This window comes from Lepus europaeus, chromosome 3 (assembly GCF_033115175.1).
Source record: "Lepus europaeus isolate LE1 chromosome 3, mLepTim1.pri, whole genome shotgun sequence".
NCBI classification, from domain to species: domain Eukaryota; kingdom Metazoa; phylum Chordata; class Mammalia; order Lagomorpha; family Leporidae; genus Lepus; species Lepus europaeus.
In genome coordinates, this window is record NC_084829.1 from 26,811,168 (window position 1) to 26,823,919 (window position 12,752).

Below are 12,752 nucleotides of genomic sequence, written 5' to 3' on the forward strand. Positions count from 1 at the left end.
ATAAATAAAATAAATCTTAAAAAAAAAAAAAAGCAGCCGGCGCCGCGGCTCACTAGGCTAATCCTCCGCCTTGCGGCGCCGGCACACCGGGTTCTAGTCCCAGTCGGGGCACCGATCCTGTCCCGGTTGCCCCTCTTCCAGGCCAGCTCTCTGCTGTGGCCAGGGAGTGCAGTGGAGGATGGTCCAAGTCTTTGGGCCCTGTACCCCATGGGAGACCAGGATAAGCACCTGGCTCCTGCCATCGGATCAGCGCGGTGCGCCGGCCACAGCGCGCCTACCGCAGCGGCCATTGGAGGGTGAACCAACGGCCAAGGAAGACCTTTCTCTCTGTCTCTCTCTCACTATCCACTCTGCCTGTCAAAAAAAAAAAAAAAAAAAAAAAAAACAACGAGGTTCACCAAAGATCACCGTCCCTTGGTGTACCCTGCACTGCATTACTCACACACACAGAAAATGCTATTAAGGTTCTCAGAAGCCCACTTAATCTTATAACTGCTCTACTTTGAAATATTCAAAGTTGGCTTGGAATACCACCAGGTTCAAATCTGTGGGCTATCATCCTTTTCTGCTTTGATGCAGTTAAGTTTTTTACTGTCTTATTTCTATCCAGTGCCTTTAAACTAAACAGTGTTTTTTTTTTTAATTACTTATTCATTGATTTATTTGTTTGAAAGTTACACAGAGAGAATGAGAGACAGATCGTCCATCTGCTGGTTCACTCCTGAGATGGCTGCAATGGCTGGGGCTGAGCTAGGCTGAAGCCAGGAGCTTCTTCTGGGTCTCCCAAATGGGTGGCAGGGGCCTGAACCCTTGATCCACCCTCTGCTGCTTTTTCCAGGCCATTAGCAGGGAGTTGGATCAGAAGTGGAGCAGCCGGGACTCATACTGGCACCAACATGGCATGCTGACATCAACACCACAACGCTGGCCCTGATAAAAATGCTTTTTAACATTTTCTTCAGAATTTTTAATTTTGTTGTTTTTATGGTATTTTTGTTGTTGTTGTTGACATCTTCCAGTTTTCCTTAGTAGGAAGCTTGTTCCAAAATCGCCTAGTCAAATACATCTCAAACGGCCATTGAAAATTGACTTTTTAAACTACTTCATTGCTCTCTCTCTAAATTTTTTATAAAGTTGAATAAATTTAATTTCATGAGAATTAAACTCTTAAAAGCATCGGGTGCCTTTCAGACTTTGGCTATTTTGCAAATCCCCATCCCGCACCCTCTCCTTGCCTTTGTTTGTGATACTTAAATGTCTCCTTGTAGCCCCACCTCTAGCATGGAGCAGGACTGGAAGCAGATCCACCAGCCCACACACTTGTGCTGCGTTGAGATCCCAGCATTGCCTGCGGTGGCTGAACCCTGCTGTACCACAATGCTGACCCCCAGCTGACTTGTTCTAACAGAGACCAGGGATAGAGCTAATGCTAAGTGAAGTATTTTGGATACTGAATGGACTTTTTCACTGGACCGTTTTCTGCATTGGCTCCTGCCCAGCATCTCTATGTAGTAAACCCAGATACAACAGGCAGTGAAAGGCCTTGTTGTGTTGTGTTGTGTTGTGTTGCTAGGGAAGGGAAGTTTGTTAGTGGAGTCTAATTTATGCATGTGTGTGTGAAAGAGAGAGAAAGAGAGAGGGAGAGAGAGAGAGAAAAATCAAGCAAATACAGAGCTCTCACTGGTTTCCCTCCTGTCTGCCCTCTCTGTCTCTCCCTGTTCCCACAGGTCAGCGTGGAAGTCTTGGTCGAGTATCCTTTTTTTGTGTTTGGACAGGGCTGGTCGTCCTGCTGTCCGGAGAGAACCAGCCAGCTCTTTGATCTGCCGTGTTCCAGACTCTCAGTAGGTGACGTCTGCATCTCGCTCACCCTCAAGAACGCCAAGAACGGCTCTGTTAAAAAGGGCCAGCCCGCGGATGCTGCCAGTGTCCTGCTGAAGCGCTCAAAGACCGACAGCCTGGCGGGCAGCAGACACAGGTACGCCGAGCAGGAGAACGGGCTCAATCAGGGAAGCGCTCAGATGCTGTCTGAGAACGGTGAACTGAAGTTTCCAGAGAAGATGGGCTTGCCCGCGGCACCCTTCTTCACAAAAGTAGAACCCAGCAGGCCCGCGGCCGCGAGGAAGAGGAGGTGGTCGGCGCCGGAGACCCGCAAACTGGAGAAGTCGGAGGACGAGCCGCCTTTGACTCTTCCCAAGCCTTCTCTGATTCCTCAGGAGGTCAAGATTTGCATCGAGGGCCGGTCTAACGTGGGCAAGTAGAGGCAGAGCGGGCGAGGCGCCGCGGCCGTCCCGTGCCCTTCCTTCGTATCCAGATTACTGTACTGTAGGCTAAATAACACAGTATTTACATGTTATCCTCTTACTTTAGATTTCTGTTCTAACCTTGTCATTACAGTTACAGCAGGTGTGTCGCAGGAGACTGGTGCATACGCTTTGTCTGCGAGTGTCTGTCGGGGAGTGGCGGGTGGGCCACTGGCAGGCAAGGGCAGCAGCCGGCAGGTGCCCGGGCCCGCCGGGGTCCCGAGAGAGGCCAGTGGGAATGGACCTGCAGGGGTGGAGGGGCGTGTGCCTGTGAGGGTGCGTGGGGTGCGTGCCCCTGCCTCCCTCTGTGCCGCTCTCTTGCCTTCAGCGGGGGCTGGGGGTAGGGGGCAATGCAGAGCAGCATCCTCCTGGGGTTCCCACATTTAAAGTCAACATCAGGACCCCAGCTTCAGGGCAGGCGGCAGATGCAAAAGGAAAGCTCTCCGTTTCAAAGAACGTTTTTCTCTCCAACACATTTTACAATAAAAGCAACTTTTAATCATATAGAGATATATTTCCCCCTATGGGGCCTTGACTGCACTGATACATATTTCTTTTTTTTAAAGAGCAACTGCCACACGTGGGATTTCATTTCTGCTTTACTAGTGCAGTGATGTCGCCAAGGGTGTCGCCGTGGGCAGGGAGGCCCTGCCCGTATCCCCCTCCCCACCCCCAGCACAGCTTGCACCATGATGGGGGGCTGGGGCTGGGGTGAGGGAACACCCTCACTGGTTCTGTGCAGTGTTAGGAGAACCAGTCAGATCCTAGCCTTGTGGCTCCCGAAAAGTAGATGCAGACCACCCAGCAGTGAGAGCAGCAGGAGCTCTCGCACTGAGTTGGCAAAGTCTTTGTGTCTTTGCAGTCCTACTTAAGAGTCCATGGCAATGGACAGCACGGGTGCCACTGCTTTCAGATTCCAGTGTGACACGAGGAGTTCGATTCTGAAAGTGAGCATAGATTCCTGTTTTCTAAGCACTTACAATGCCTGTCACCCTTTATCATCAAGCATCTTGATCTGTGTCATTCGACGAGTACTGTATCTCACTTTAAACTTTCGGGAAAGAAAATCAACCAACACACAGAAAACTAAGTTGCTTTCTTTTTTGTTTGTCAACACTGTTAACTGCGTTTCAGCTCTGCGGAGTTGCTCCCGGCAAGATTTGGAAAGTCTCCGTGTGGTTGAAAGGGACGAACGTGTATGACGAGCTAGTGTGTGACAGAAAATGACCACCAAGTACTACCTGACAGGAGGCACTTGTCACTTTGATGTTGGAGAAGGAGTGAAAGGCGTATATGCAGAGTTGGCAGAGAAACTGAGAGAGAAGGGATGGAGAGAAGCCTCATTTTTGTCCAGTGTTTTTCCTTTTAAGATGAACTTTTAAAGAACCTTGCGATTTGCACATCTTGAGTTTATAATTGGTGTGATATTCCTGCAGTTTTTACCTAATAACATTGTGGGAAAGGTTTGGGGGACTGAACGAGCATAAATAAATGTAGCAGAATTTCTTTCTAAACTGCCTAAGCTCTAGGCTGTTTTATAAGGTTATGTTCCTTTCAGAACTCACTTTGGTCTTTCTGCCGCCTCTGTCACAAAAAGCCAGGTCTCAGCAGGACAACCTGGAGAACTGTCTTCAGACTCACTGAGAGAGTTTTCCATCAACATTTATATTTGTGAGCAAGTTTTTTTTTTTAAAGACTTACTTTACTATTGTTGTTATTAATGTTTTCAGATGACTTTTTTTTCCTATTTGGAATCCAATCAAGATTTCGTGTTTGGTACAAACCCAGAAAGGGTATTTCATAGGTTACATCTTTCATTCCCAGATATCTGATATCATTTGTGGGTTTTGAGTGCATTTTAAAATGCTTAAAAAAAGGGTTTTACAAGCAAGGAGAAATTTTTGACTGTTGTTTGGATGGCTGCAGCTAACCTGAGAAAGTACTTACTCGATGTTTCTGTGGCCATTGAAAATAGGACTTCTGCCATTTTATGAACTTACAGAAGAAAATATGCTACCATCAACCCACATGTTGGCTCCCTAGGATTCCTTTACATTTGGTTCTCACAGGGACTAATGATTCTTATAAACCATTTTCTGGGGTGTACCAAAAACATCTGAGTAGGTTAAGAATAGCTAGACTCTTTCCTTGAATTTCCTAGCCGAGCTGGGTGGGGTGGGCCCTGGTGGGCCTTCCCACCCTCGCGGTCACACTGCTTCTGTAGTGTTGTATTTTTTTAAACATTTCCGTTTAGAGAACTTGCTTAATCTTCCATATATTCTGCTCAGGGCACTTGCAATGAATAGGTTTTGTTTTTCCCTTTTGTTTTTTTAACCTTTGATGGTAAGAGGACTCTGGGGCTGCCACACAAACTTTTGCTCTCATTGGTACCACTATCTACAACTCACGTGGACTCAGAGAAACATGACAACACGACACCCCTCTTGCTTACTTTCCGTACTGAACTGACCGGATCCACCACCCCAACACTAAAATTGGAAAACACACATGGTTTGGAGCAATAGGAACATCCTCATGCTTTTCATGGTTCTATTTCAGGTATAGGAATTATAAAACAATTGGTTCTTTCTAAACATCTGTCCCATTTCACACTCTTGCTTTTTTTTTTTTTTTTTTTTTTTTTTGAATGTGCAATACTTTCCGTGCCAATAGAATCTGACCAGTGTGCTATAGTGAAAGCTCATTCCTTTTAGGCTTATTCCTTGTTCACGTGATCTTTCCAGTCTCTTCCTCCCCTCCCCCCTGGTTCTGGCCAGGGAAGGGCAGCCTCCTCCCGCCTTTCCCACTGTGAGTGCTGAGTGTTGGGGCAGGAGCCTGCAGGAGCCCCCAGTGTCTGTCACCCACTGCAGGATGGGGCCAGCCAAGGAGACCCCGGGGAGAACCACACAGAATAGTGATGATGGAGCGTGGACAGGAAGGAGGCAGGTGGATTTCTGGGGCGCACTCTGGAGCAATGTAGGCTGGAGGCGACCCATTTTCCATGGTCTCGAGGCCTGCGTCCTCTGAGCGTGGGGCAGCAAGTGTGACCTGTTGTGGGCATGCTTGCTGAGTGTGCTGGCCCGTGACTGTGGAGGGGACCACCTGCCAGCCATGGTCTCTGTCCCTGCAGCAGCTTTCTCTTGAAAGAGGAAGAATGCACAAAGGCAGAGAAGCCCCCTCTCGTCCCCAGACGCTGGCGTGCCCCTGGCTGTGGCCAGTGCTCTGTGTAGCAAACCTATGGATGACAGGGGTTGAAATTCTGCAATGCCCCTCCACTGCCAAGGATCAGCCTCATGCCTGTGCATGACGTCCACTTGGTAGTCGTGCCTCAGAGCCGGCTCGCATGCTCGCTTTCTTTCCCGTTTTCCATTTTTAAACTACTAACAGCAGGCCTTCTGTGTTTACAACTGAACACAATCACCAAGAAATTAGTCAGGGCGAAAAGAAAAAAAAAAAAAAACTTAATAATACTATTCATAAGAAACCAACAAACAAGAACCTCTCTGTATAGGGATTTCTAAATATATAAAAATGACTGTTCCTTAGAATGTGTTTAAGAATCTTTGAGTTTGCCTGGGCCACCTTGGGGCAGGGGGTGGGAGGGGTGCGGCGAGGGACGCCACTTACCTCAAATCTGTGAACGTGGAATCCAGACTGCGCTGTCATCTGGACTTCCAGGATCCTCGTGTGCGCGCGTCGGTTCTGGGTTTCTCTGCGCCGCGCCTGCTTTGGCTTGGGGTGACCTGAGTTTGTCGGTGGCGTTGACCCCACTTGTCACAAGGAGTTGTGAGCCTGTGTGTTGTGTGTGAGGTGAGTGTGATGGGCCCCCCTCCTCTTTTCTCCCCCCGTACAGGGAACACTCTGCGGAAACTTCACACCTCTTACTCAGGGACGGGGCTGGTGTGTGGGGTACACGGGGGTGTCCGGAAGCAGCACTTTGACTGCTCTGGAGTAGGGTTGTACAATTTCAAGGACTGTTTGGATTTCCTGCATCTTGTGGATGACTCCTTAGATACCGCATAGATCGCAATATAATGCTGCATGTTCGGGACGAACAGTAGCTCCTAGTAATCCTAAAATCCACTCTTTGCACATAGTTTTGATCTTTCCTGAAATACGTTGCCAAAATTTATATTTTTGGTTGTTGTCTTCGTCGTGGCTTTGGGTTTTTGTTTTTGTTTCTTAAGGAAACAATCAATATCCTTTAACACCTGTGACAACTAAGGAAACCTAATTCTTCCATAGAGAAACATCTTAGATGCTTTTGAAGACACTAACACCATGCTATTTCAGACATGGGTGAGGGCCCCAGTGGGGCAGAGGGCTGGGCTTTGTGTGGCAGGCTGGTTGTCATGGCTACGGGGTCATGAACCCACAAGGAACCCAGCCGCCTGGTCCCTTCCCTCCCGAAGCCCCCCCCCCGCTCCTCCAACCTTGTCACCCTCCACGATTCCAGGTAAAACCCGGGGCCGGGGGCCCCGTGTGTTGGGCGGTGACCTGAAAGGGAAGAGCATTACAAACTCGGTTTGTTTTTAAAATGGTGTGGGGGCTTTTGCTTCCGCCTTTGTCTTTTTAACCCAGGATTTCTGAAATAGAGAACTTAAGAACACATCAAGTAATAAATACACAGAGCATATACTTTTTTTTTTTAATGAAGCACAGGCATACGCTATTGTGTTGGGCTGGTTTCCACCCATCTCCACAGTGTTCTATTTCTGTTGATAGGGAAGGTCCAAACGAGTTGCACACCTCTACTTCGGAGCTGAGATTTCTTTGACATAGATGACCTCGCTTCAGATTTGTTACCTTACCGATAGGATCTGTTCTTGTAGCACTATACCTTGTGGGAAGTTTTTTTTTTTTTTTTTCTAATGTACACCTAATTTGAGAAGCTGAAGAAAACGAATTTTGAAGCACTCACTTTGAGTACAGGTAATGTTTTAAAAAAAATTGCACAAAAGAAAAATGAATGTCGAGACGCTTCATTCAGTGTTTGAAAGATACGGATCTGTTGAAATGAGTTTCATAGTTTGTTTGTAAAAAAAAAAAAAAAACAGCAGAGAAGGGTTGAAAGTTCCGTGTGTGTTTTTTTTTTTTTTTTTTCTGTACATAGAAATGTGTCATGATGTCTAAGTGATCAGCTGTGTATGGTTCTGGCCTGGAAGAATTCTTACGTAAAAGGCTCTTAAACTAGACCTGTGCTTCCTGTTGTGCTGTTACACAGCGCCTCGCCTGAGGGAGGGGACTGGACTCTGCTACTTGAGAAGACTGCTCATTCCTGCGCTCAGTGCTTCCCTGAGCTCCCTTGTTAGTCGCAACTCTTAAGCCATTGCAATTCCTCGTCCTCCAGAGGTGATGTCTGACCTTCTCAGCACTTCTTGTTCCTCTAAACCCAAAGAATAGAACCCTGAACATGAAGTGTTTGTCACAAGTGATCCTAGCTACCAAGAAAACAGGATTCATTACGGGGACAGAAAACCCGCAATTGGTTAGCCTTCTTCGAAGCCCCAACCACCACCCCCACCTCATTTAAGTGGTTAAATGGAAACACCTTTATTAAGTGGTGAAATCAATTGAAACACCTCATTTTTTATTTTAAAAGAGGCCAAGATCAATATGGAACTTCTCAGAAGTCATTTTCTTGTCCAAAAATCAGGCTGGAGGACAGCTGTGGGCAAGTTAGCAACACCACCCCCCCCCCATCCTCTCCCCCGCAGCTCTTCAATTCAGAATCCCCCCTCCCCTCACGGCTGGGTGCAGCTGCTCTGGTTGCTAACATCCACCTGTACCAGGGCAGCAGGGAACAGTGGCTTTGGTTTTTCACGTCCCCATGACTTGCATACAAACAGTTCAACTTGTATTAAAAAGAAATGCATTTGGCCAATTGGTAGACCCTCTGCAGTAACAGTCTCTTAAGAATTCCCAAGGACTTCCCTTGTCTGACAGGACTCCAGTCTTCCACTGCAGATTCACTGGAGACTTCACCCACCCCCACCCCTCCTTACCCCCTCCCCCTTCAGTTCATTTGTCCGTTTGCTGTCTGGATGGCCCATGAGCCTGTCTCCTTTGCTGTGGCTACTCGGAAGGCCTCCGTGGCAAGCGCTGTTTACAGTGATCCTTACCAAGATAACCCGCGGTACTCCAGAATTTCCAAGGCCGAGGTGGCACTAGCTTAGGGCTGTGGGCTACGAAGAGCACTACCCACAAGCGCCATGCACAGACTTCCACCTGTTCTTTACAATCTGGCGCAGGATTGGGGCAAATCCTTTTGTCAGTGAACTCGACACCTGTGCATCCGGTTGTCTGAGTGCTGCCCTCTTGGCTGGGACTCTTCCTCCCCAGCCTGCACTGCTCCCCTGCCTTCAGTCCACTGAAGGAGGCTCCAGTAGAGTCCTTGTCAGTATTGGTGGTGGCCTTCCGAGCAGACAGTACCCTCCTCCTCTCTCAACAGCAAGGTCCCAGCCTCAGAGCCATGTCCGAGATTGGTCCCATTGGGTGTTCCAGTTTAGGGTGGGCACCTGCCCAGCCTCCACTCATATGCCTCCCACAGGCCAAGGGAAATCAGACCCCAGCACTTGGGTTGAGGGCACTACTGGACTGGAGATGGAGGGAAGGAATGATGTTTTGCACCTTATTGAAAAGAAAAATTTAAGTGCATACATAGCTAAGAGCTTTTATTGTGACAGGAGAACTTTTTTCCATATGCGTGCATACTCTGTAATTCCAGTGTAAAATATTGTACTTGCACTAGCTTTTTTAAAACAAATATTAAAAAAATGGAAGAATTCATATTCTATTTTCTAATCGTGGTGTGTCTATTTGTAGGATACACTCAAGTCTGTTTATTGAATTTTATGGTCCCTTTCTTTGATGGTGCTTGCAGGTTTTCTAGGTAGAAATTATTTCATTATTATAATAAAACAATGTTTGATTCAAAATTTGAACAAAATTGTTTTAAATAAATTGTCTGTATACCAGTACAAGTTTATTGTTTCAGTATACTCGTACTAATAAAATAACAGTGCCAATTGCAAAGCTGTCTTTGTCTTCTGTTGGGTCCTCAGAGAGGCTGAGAAACAGTGAAGAGCCTCTTAAAGGCACATGCCCTTATCTGATACCATGGCTTGTCCGGCTCACATCACACCTCCTGTTTGAACCACTGCGGGGTTCTGTCTGCAGCCCACAACTGGCACCATCGGCACATTCTCTACCGTTTGGCTGGAAACTGGATGGTGGTCTGAAGTGGCAGGATCATTTGTTTTTCTGTGGTTCCTGCTGAGGAGAAATTCCATCAGCGGCTTCCTCACTGGCATCACGTGTGCCCCACAGGTTTGCACTGGGCTGTCTTGAAAAAGACATGGCATAGCAGATGCCAAGGACCTGAGGCTCCCCCCTACTCCCACACGTGGCAATTGAGCCCTTCCAGCCTGAAGGTTATGCAGAGGTGAAAGAACCTTTGGGGTTCAAGGTCTGAGTTTTTACTTAGCCCAAAGAGGAACAGGAACACTTTCCATCCACACTCTTCTGGGTTAGGGGCTCGGGGAACAGCCAAGCACAATTCTTGCCGGAATCTCAGGGCTGAGGTCCTGACACACTGTGTCTGTGTGAAGAATGGGCCTTAAACCAGTGGTGGGTGGGTGAGCCTCACAGACCAGACCAGAAGGGCCAGCCCAAGTTCTCTCCACAGCCATCCAGGCAAACAGGCCAGCACACGGTGGGCAAGCCTGGCAGTGGCGTCTCAACTCTGAGTTCCCCAATCCAGTAAGTTTGGGGTCCGGTGGCTGTGACTGGCTACACTGCTGAGGCAGAGGCTGGCACTAGTGGGGCAGCGGGTTAAGCCACTGCCTGCAATACCAGCATCTAATATCGGAGTGTGGCTTTGAGTCCCAGCTACTTAGCTTCCTACCCAGCTCCCGGCTAATGGACCTGGGAAAAGCAGAAGATGGCCTGAGTGCTTGGGCCCCTGCCACTTACATGAGAGACACGGGTGGAGTTCCAGGCTCCTAGGCTTCAGCCTGGCCTAGCGCTGACCATTGCAGCCATACTGGAGAGTGAGCCAGTGGATGGAGGAAAACTCAAGACTCTCCATCTCTCTCTATAACTGCTTAGGGAAAAGCTGCAGCTTCATGTGCTACAGCCGAACAGGTTTTGCAACCATCAAGAGCATGACCAAGGCCCACAGGTGGGGCAGCCCCAAGTGAATGGGGCCAAGTTCACAAATGCCCCCCAAACACAGATACACACATACTCAGGCACCAGAAGCCCAGGGGCTGGGTCAGCCTGGCGGCAGAGCTGCACACCAAATCCTGGGGTCCTGGATGGTACCTGGTGTGGCAGGGGCTCTGCCCATTCCTTGCTACTGGAGGCAGAGGGGCACCTGCTGGGAAGGGAGCATGATGGAGTCTCATGTGTTTCTGGCTTTGCTTTCCCAGACAACTGAATTGCAAGGGACCTGCCTTCGCTTTGTGAAACAAAGAACAAGGTCACAGTCGGCAAAATGTCCACACGGGCAGGATACAGCAGCATGCCTTGCTGCGGGCAGCAGGGCCCCAAGGTGCCCACACACCCTCAGCACAGCACGGGAGCCCAAGATGAGAAAGGGGATGCTGGTGACCCTGGCCACGGTAGCAGGAGCATGATGGACACGGTCCCGAGTTCCCCGACTATGGGTTCTCGAAGATTTCCATTCCTTCCCTCTCTCCTCCTGATTTTGCAATACAGAAGCTCTGATAAACCTAAGCAACTCCAGGACTCGTGTGGAACACGCTGTCCACAGCCCCAGCAGGAGAGGCTCACAGCTTGCACCAACTGGCAGACAAAGAGAAGGCTGGGGCGGGGGCGGGGGGTACCAGGAAAACCCTGCAGCCCACTCCACGTCAAATCTCCCCTTGACCCTCGCCTGGGTCCCCAGAGGGCAGCCACTCCCCTCTGCAGGCACAGGAGGGCTCTTTGTAACAGCTGCCAAGGCCAGGCACACGTCCCTTCTCAAAGGCAGTGGGCATGGACCACAGTTAACTAACCATCACCCAGCAGTCCTGTGCGGCCCTCCCACGGGAGCATTCACACCGACAAGGGAACAGGGCTCGTGTCCTAAGCCCGTGCCTCCAATGCCACCACTGCTGAAAGCTTTTGCTGTCTTCCATCAGGACACCACCTGCTGCCAGCTCGGTGACCAGCCTCTCAGTGAGCGCTCCCATGGAACCACGGAAGCGTTCACAGCCCCTTTAACAACAGCCAGCCTCACAAATGAGGACTGGAGAGAGAGGACGGAAAGGATGGACTCGAGCAAAATGACAGGGACGTGGCACCCAGTGTAGCCATAGATGACGACTCCTGGGAGGCACGTGACAAAGGTTCTGGTGAAAATAACACAGCTACAACCTCGCAAGCAGGATCTGGATCTGGGGGGACGAGTCCTCATGTTCACCTGTCCACTCAACCTTTCCTGGTAGCCAAGAGCCGGGAGGGGGGTGGCAGTGACTCTGACTCCAGCTGGCTCCCTGCCCCAGGTGCTTATCTGCTGCAAGCCAAGGTGGGGCTGAGCCCCTCGCCTGTCCAGGAAGGAGGTAGACAACCCCCAGGGCCCTCTACAACTTGGCTCCTGCAAATGCAGACTCCAGCACGCAATCAAGCCTTACGATAAGAGCATATATTAAAGTGAAACCATTTTCTCTTTAAAAAAGAAAAGGAAAGGGTGCAGGTGTTGGTTCAGACAATGAAGTTATGAGTTCTGGGCAGCTGGGCTGCAACCACTGGCCCCATCAGTGCCCTACTGTGGGCCCCAGGGTGGCACAGGAGAAGCCCCAAAGCCGCCAGCAGCAGCAGGAGGGAGGAGAAAGGACACGGCACCCCGCCATCCACTCGGGAGTGGCAGGAGAAGCAGGTGCACCGGGAAGCCTCCGCCGGAGCTGATGCCCCTCCCTCTCGGGGTTAGCTGAACACGGTGTTGTGCTGCTGGGTCACCCGGATGAACGTCGCCCTCCGGCTGAGTTCCTTGAGTTTGGCAGCCCCCACATAGGTGCAGGTAGACCTCAGCCCCCCGAGAATGTCCAGAATCGTGTTCTCCACATCTCCCTTGTAAGGCACTTCCACAGTCTTGCCCTCAGAGGCCCTGCAAGGAAAGAGAGCGTTTTATAGAGCTGCTTCCTCCCAGCCGTCCAGCTGTTGGCAGCCCTGAAGGCACTGGAGGAGCCACCCTCTGACCCCAGTGCCCCCTGCCCTAAGAGCCAAGTGCATTGGGCCAACTCCTCAGATGCAAGCACTCCCCACCTCCAAGGACACAGCCTCCCTGCAGGCTGCCCAGGGGCTGTGGAGACCCACACCTCCTTGCACGGCAGCCTCCCCCTGGCTGCACCTTCCTGTGAAACCTCCACGTGCACACCAGCCTACAATGGACCAAGAGCCCAAATGCCCACAGGGCCTGAAGACACTGGGCGGGTTGGCTCTTGGAGC

The 12,752-nt window shown here is 50.0% G+C and overlaps 2 protein-coding genes across 7 annotated transcripts in view; one reads left to right on the plus strand and one right to left on the minus strand.

Annotated features, from left to right (window-relative positions):
• The window catches only part of ATXN1 (ataxin 1), a 453,250-nt gene extending 444,924 nt beyond the window's left edge, over positions 1-8,326 (plus strand). For all 6 annotated transcript variants that reach the window (XM_062185423.1, XM_062185421.1, XM_062185434.1 and 3 more), the window contains one exon: positions 1,728-8,326. In XM_062185423.1, coding sequence (XP_062041407.1) covers positions 1,728-2,258 — 531 coding nt within the window. In that variant the 3' untranslated portion in view covers positions 2,259-8,326. The remainder of the gene's footprint in view (positions 1-1,727) is intronic.
• A 964-nt stretch (positions 8,327-9,290) lies between these two features.
• The window catches only part of GMPR (guanosine monophosphate reductase), a 41,647-nt gene continuing 38,185 nt past the window's right edge, over positions 9,291-12,752 (minus strand). Inside the window, exon 9 of the mRNA XM_062185440.1 lies at positions 9,291-12,411. Within this exon, the coding sequence (XP_062041424.1) occupies positions 12,231-12,411 (181 nt within the window). The 3' untranslated portion in view covers positions 9,291-12,230. The remainder of the gene's footprint in view (positions 12,412-12,752) is intronic.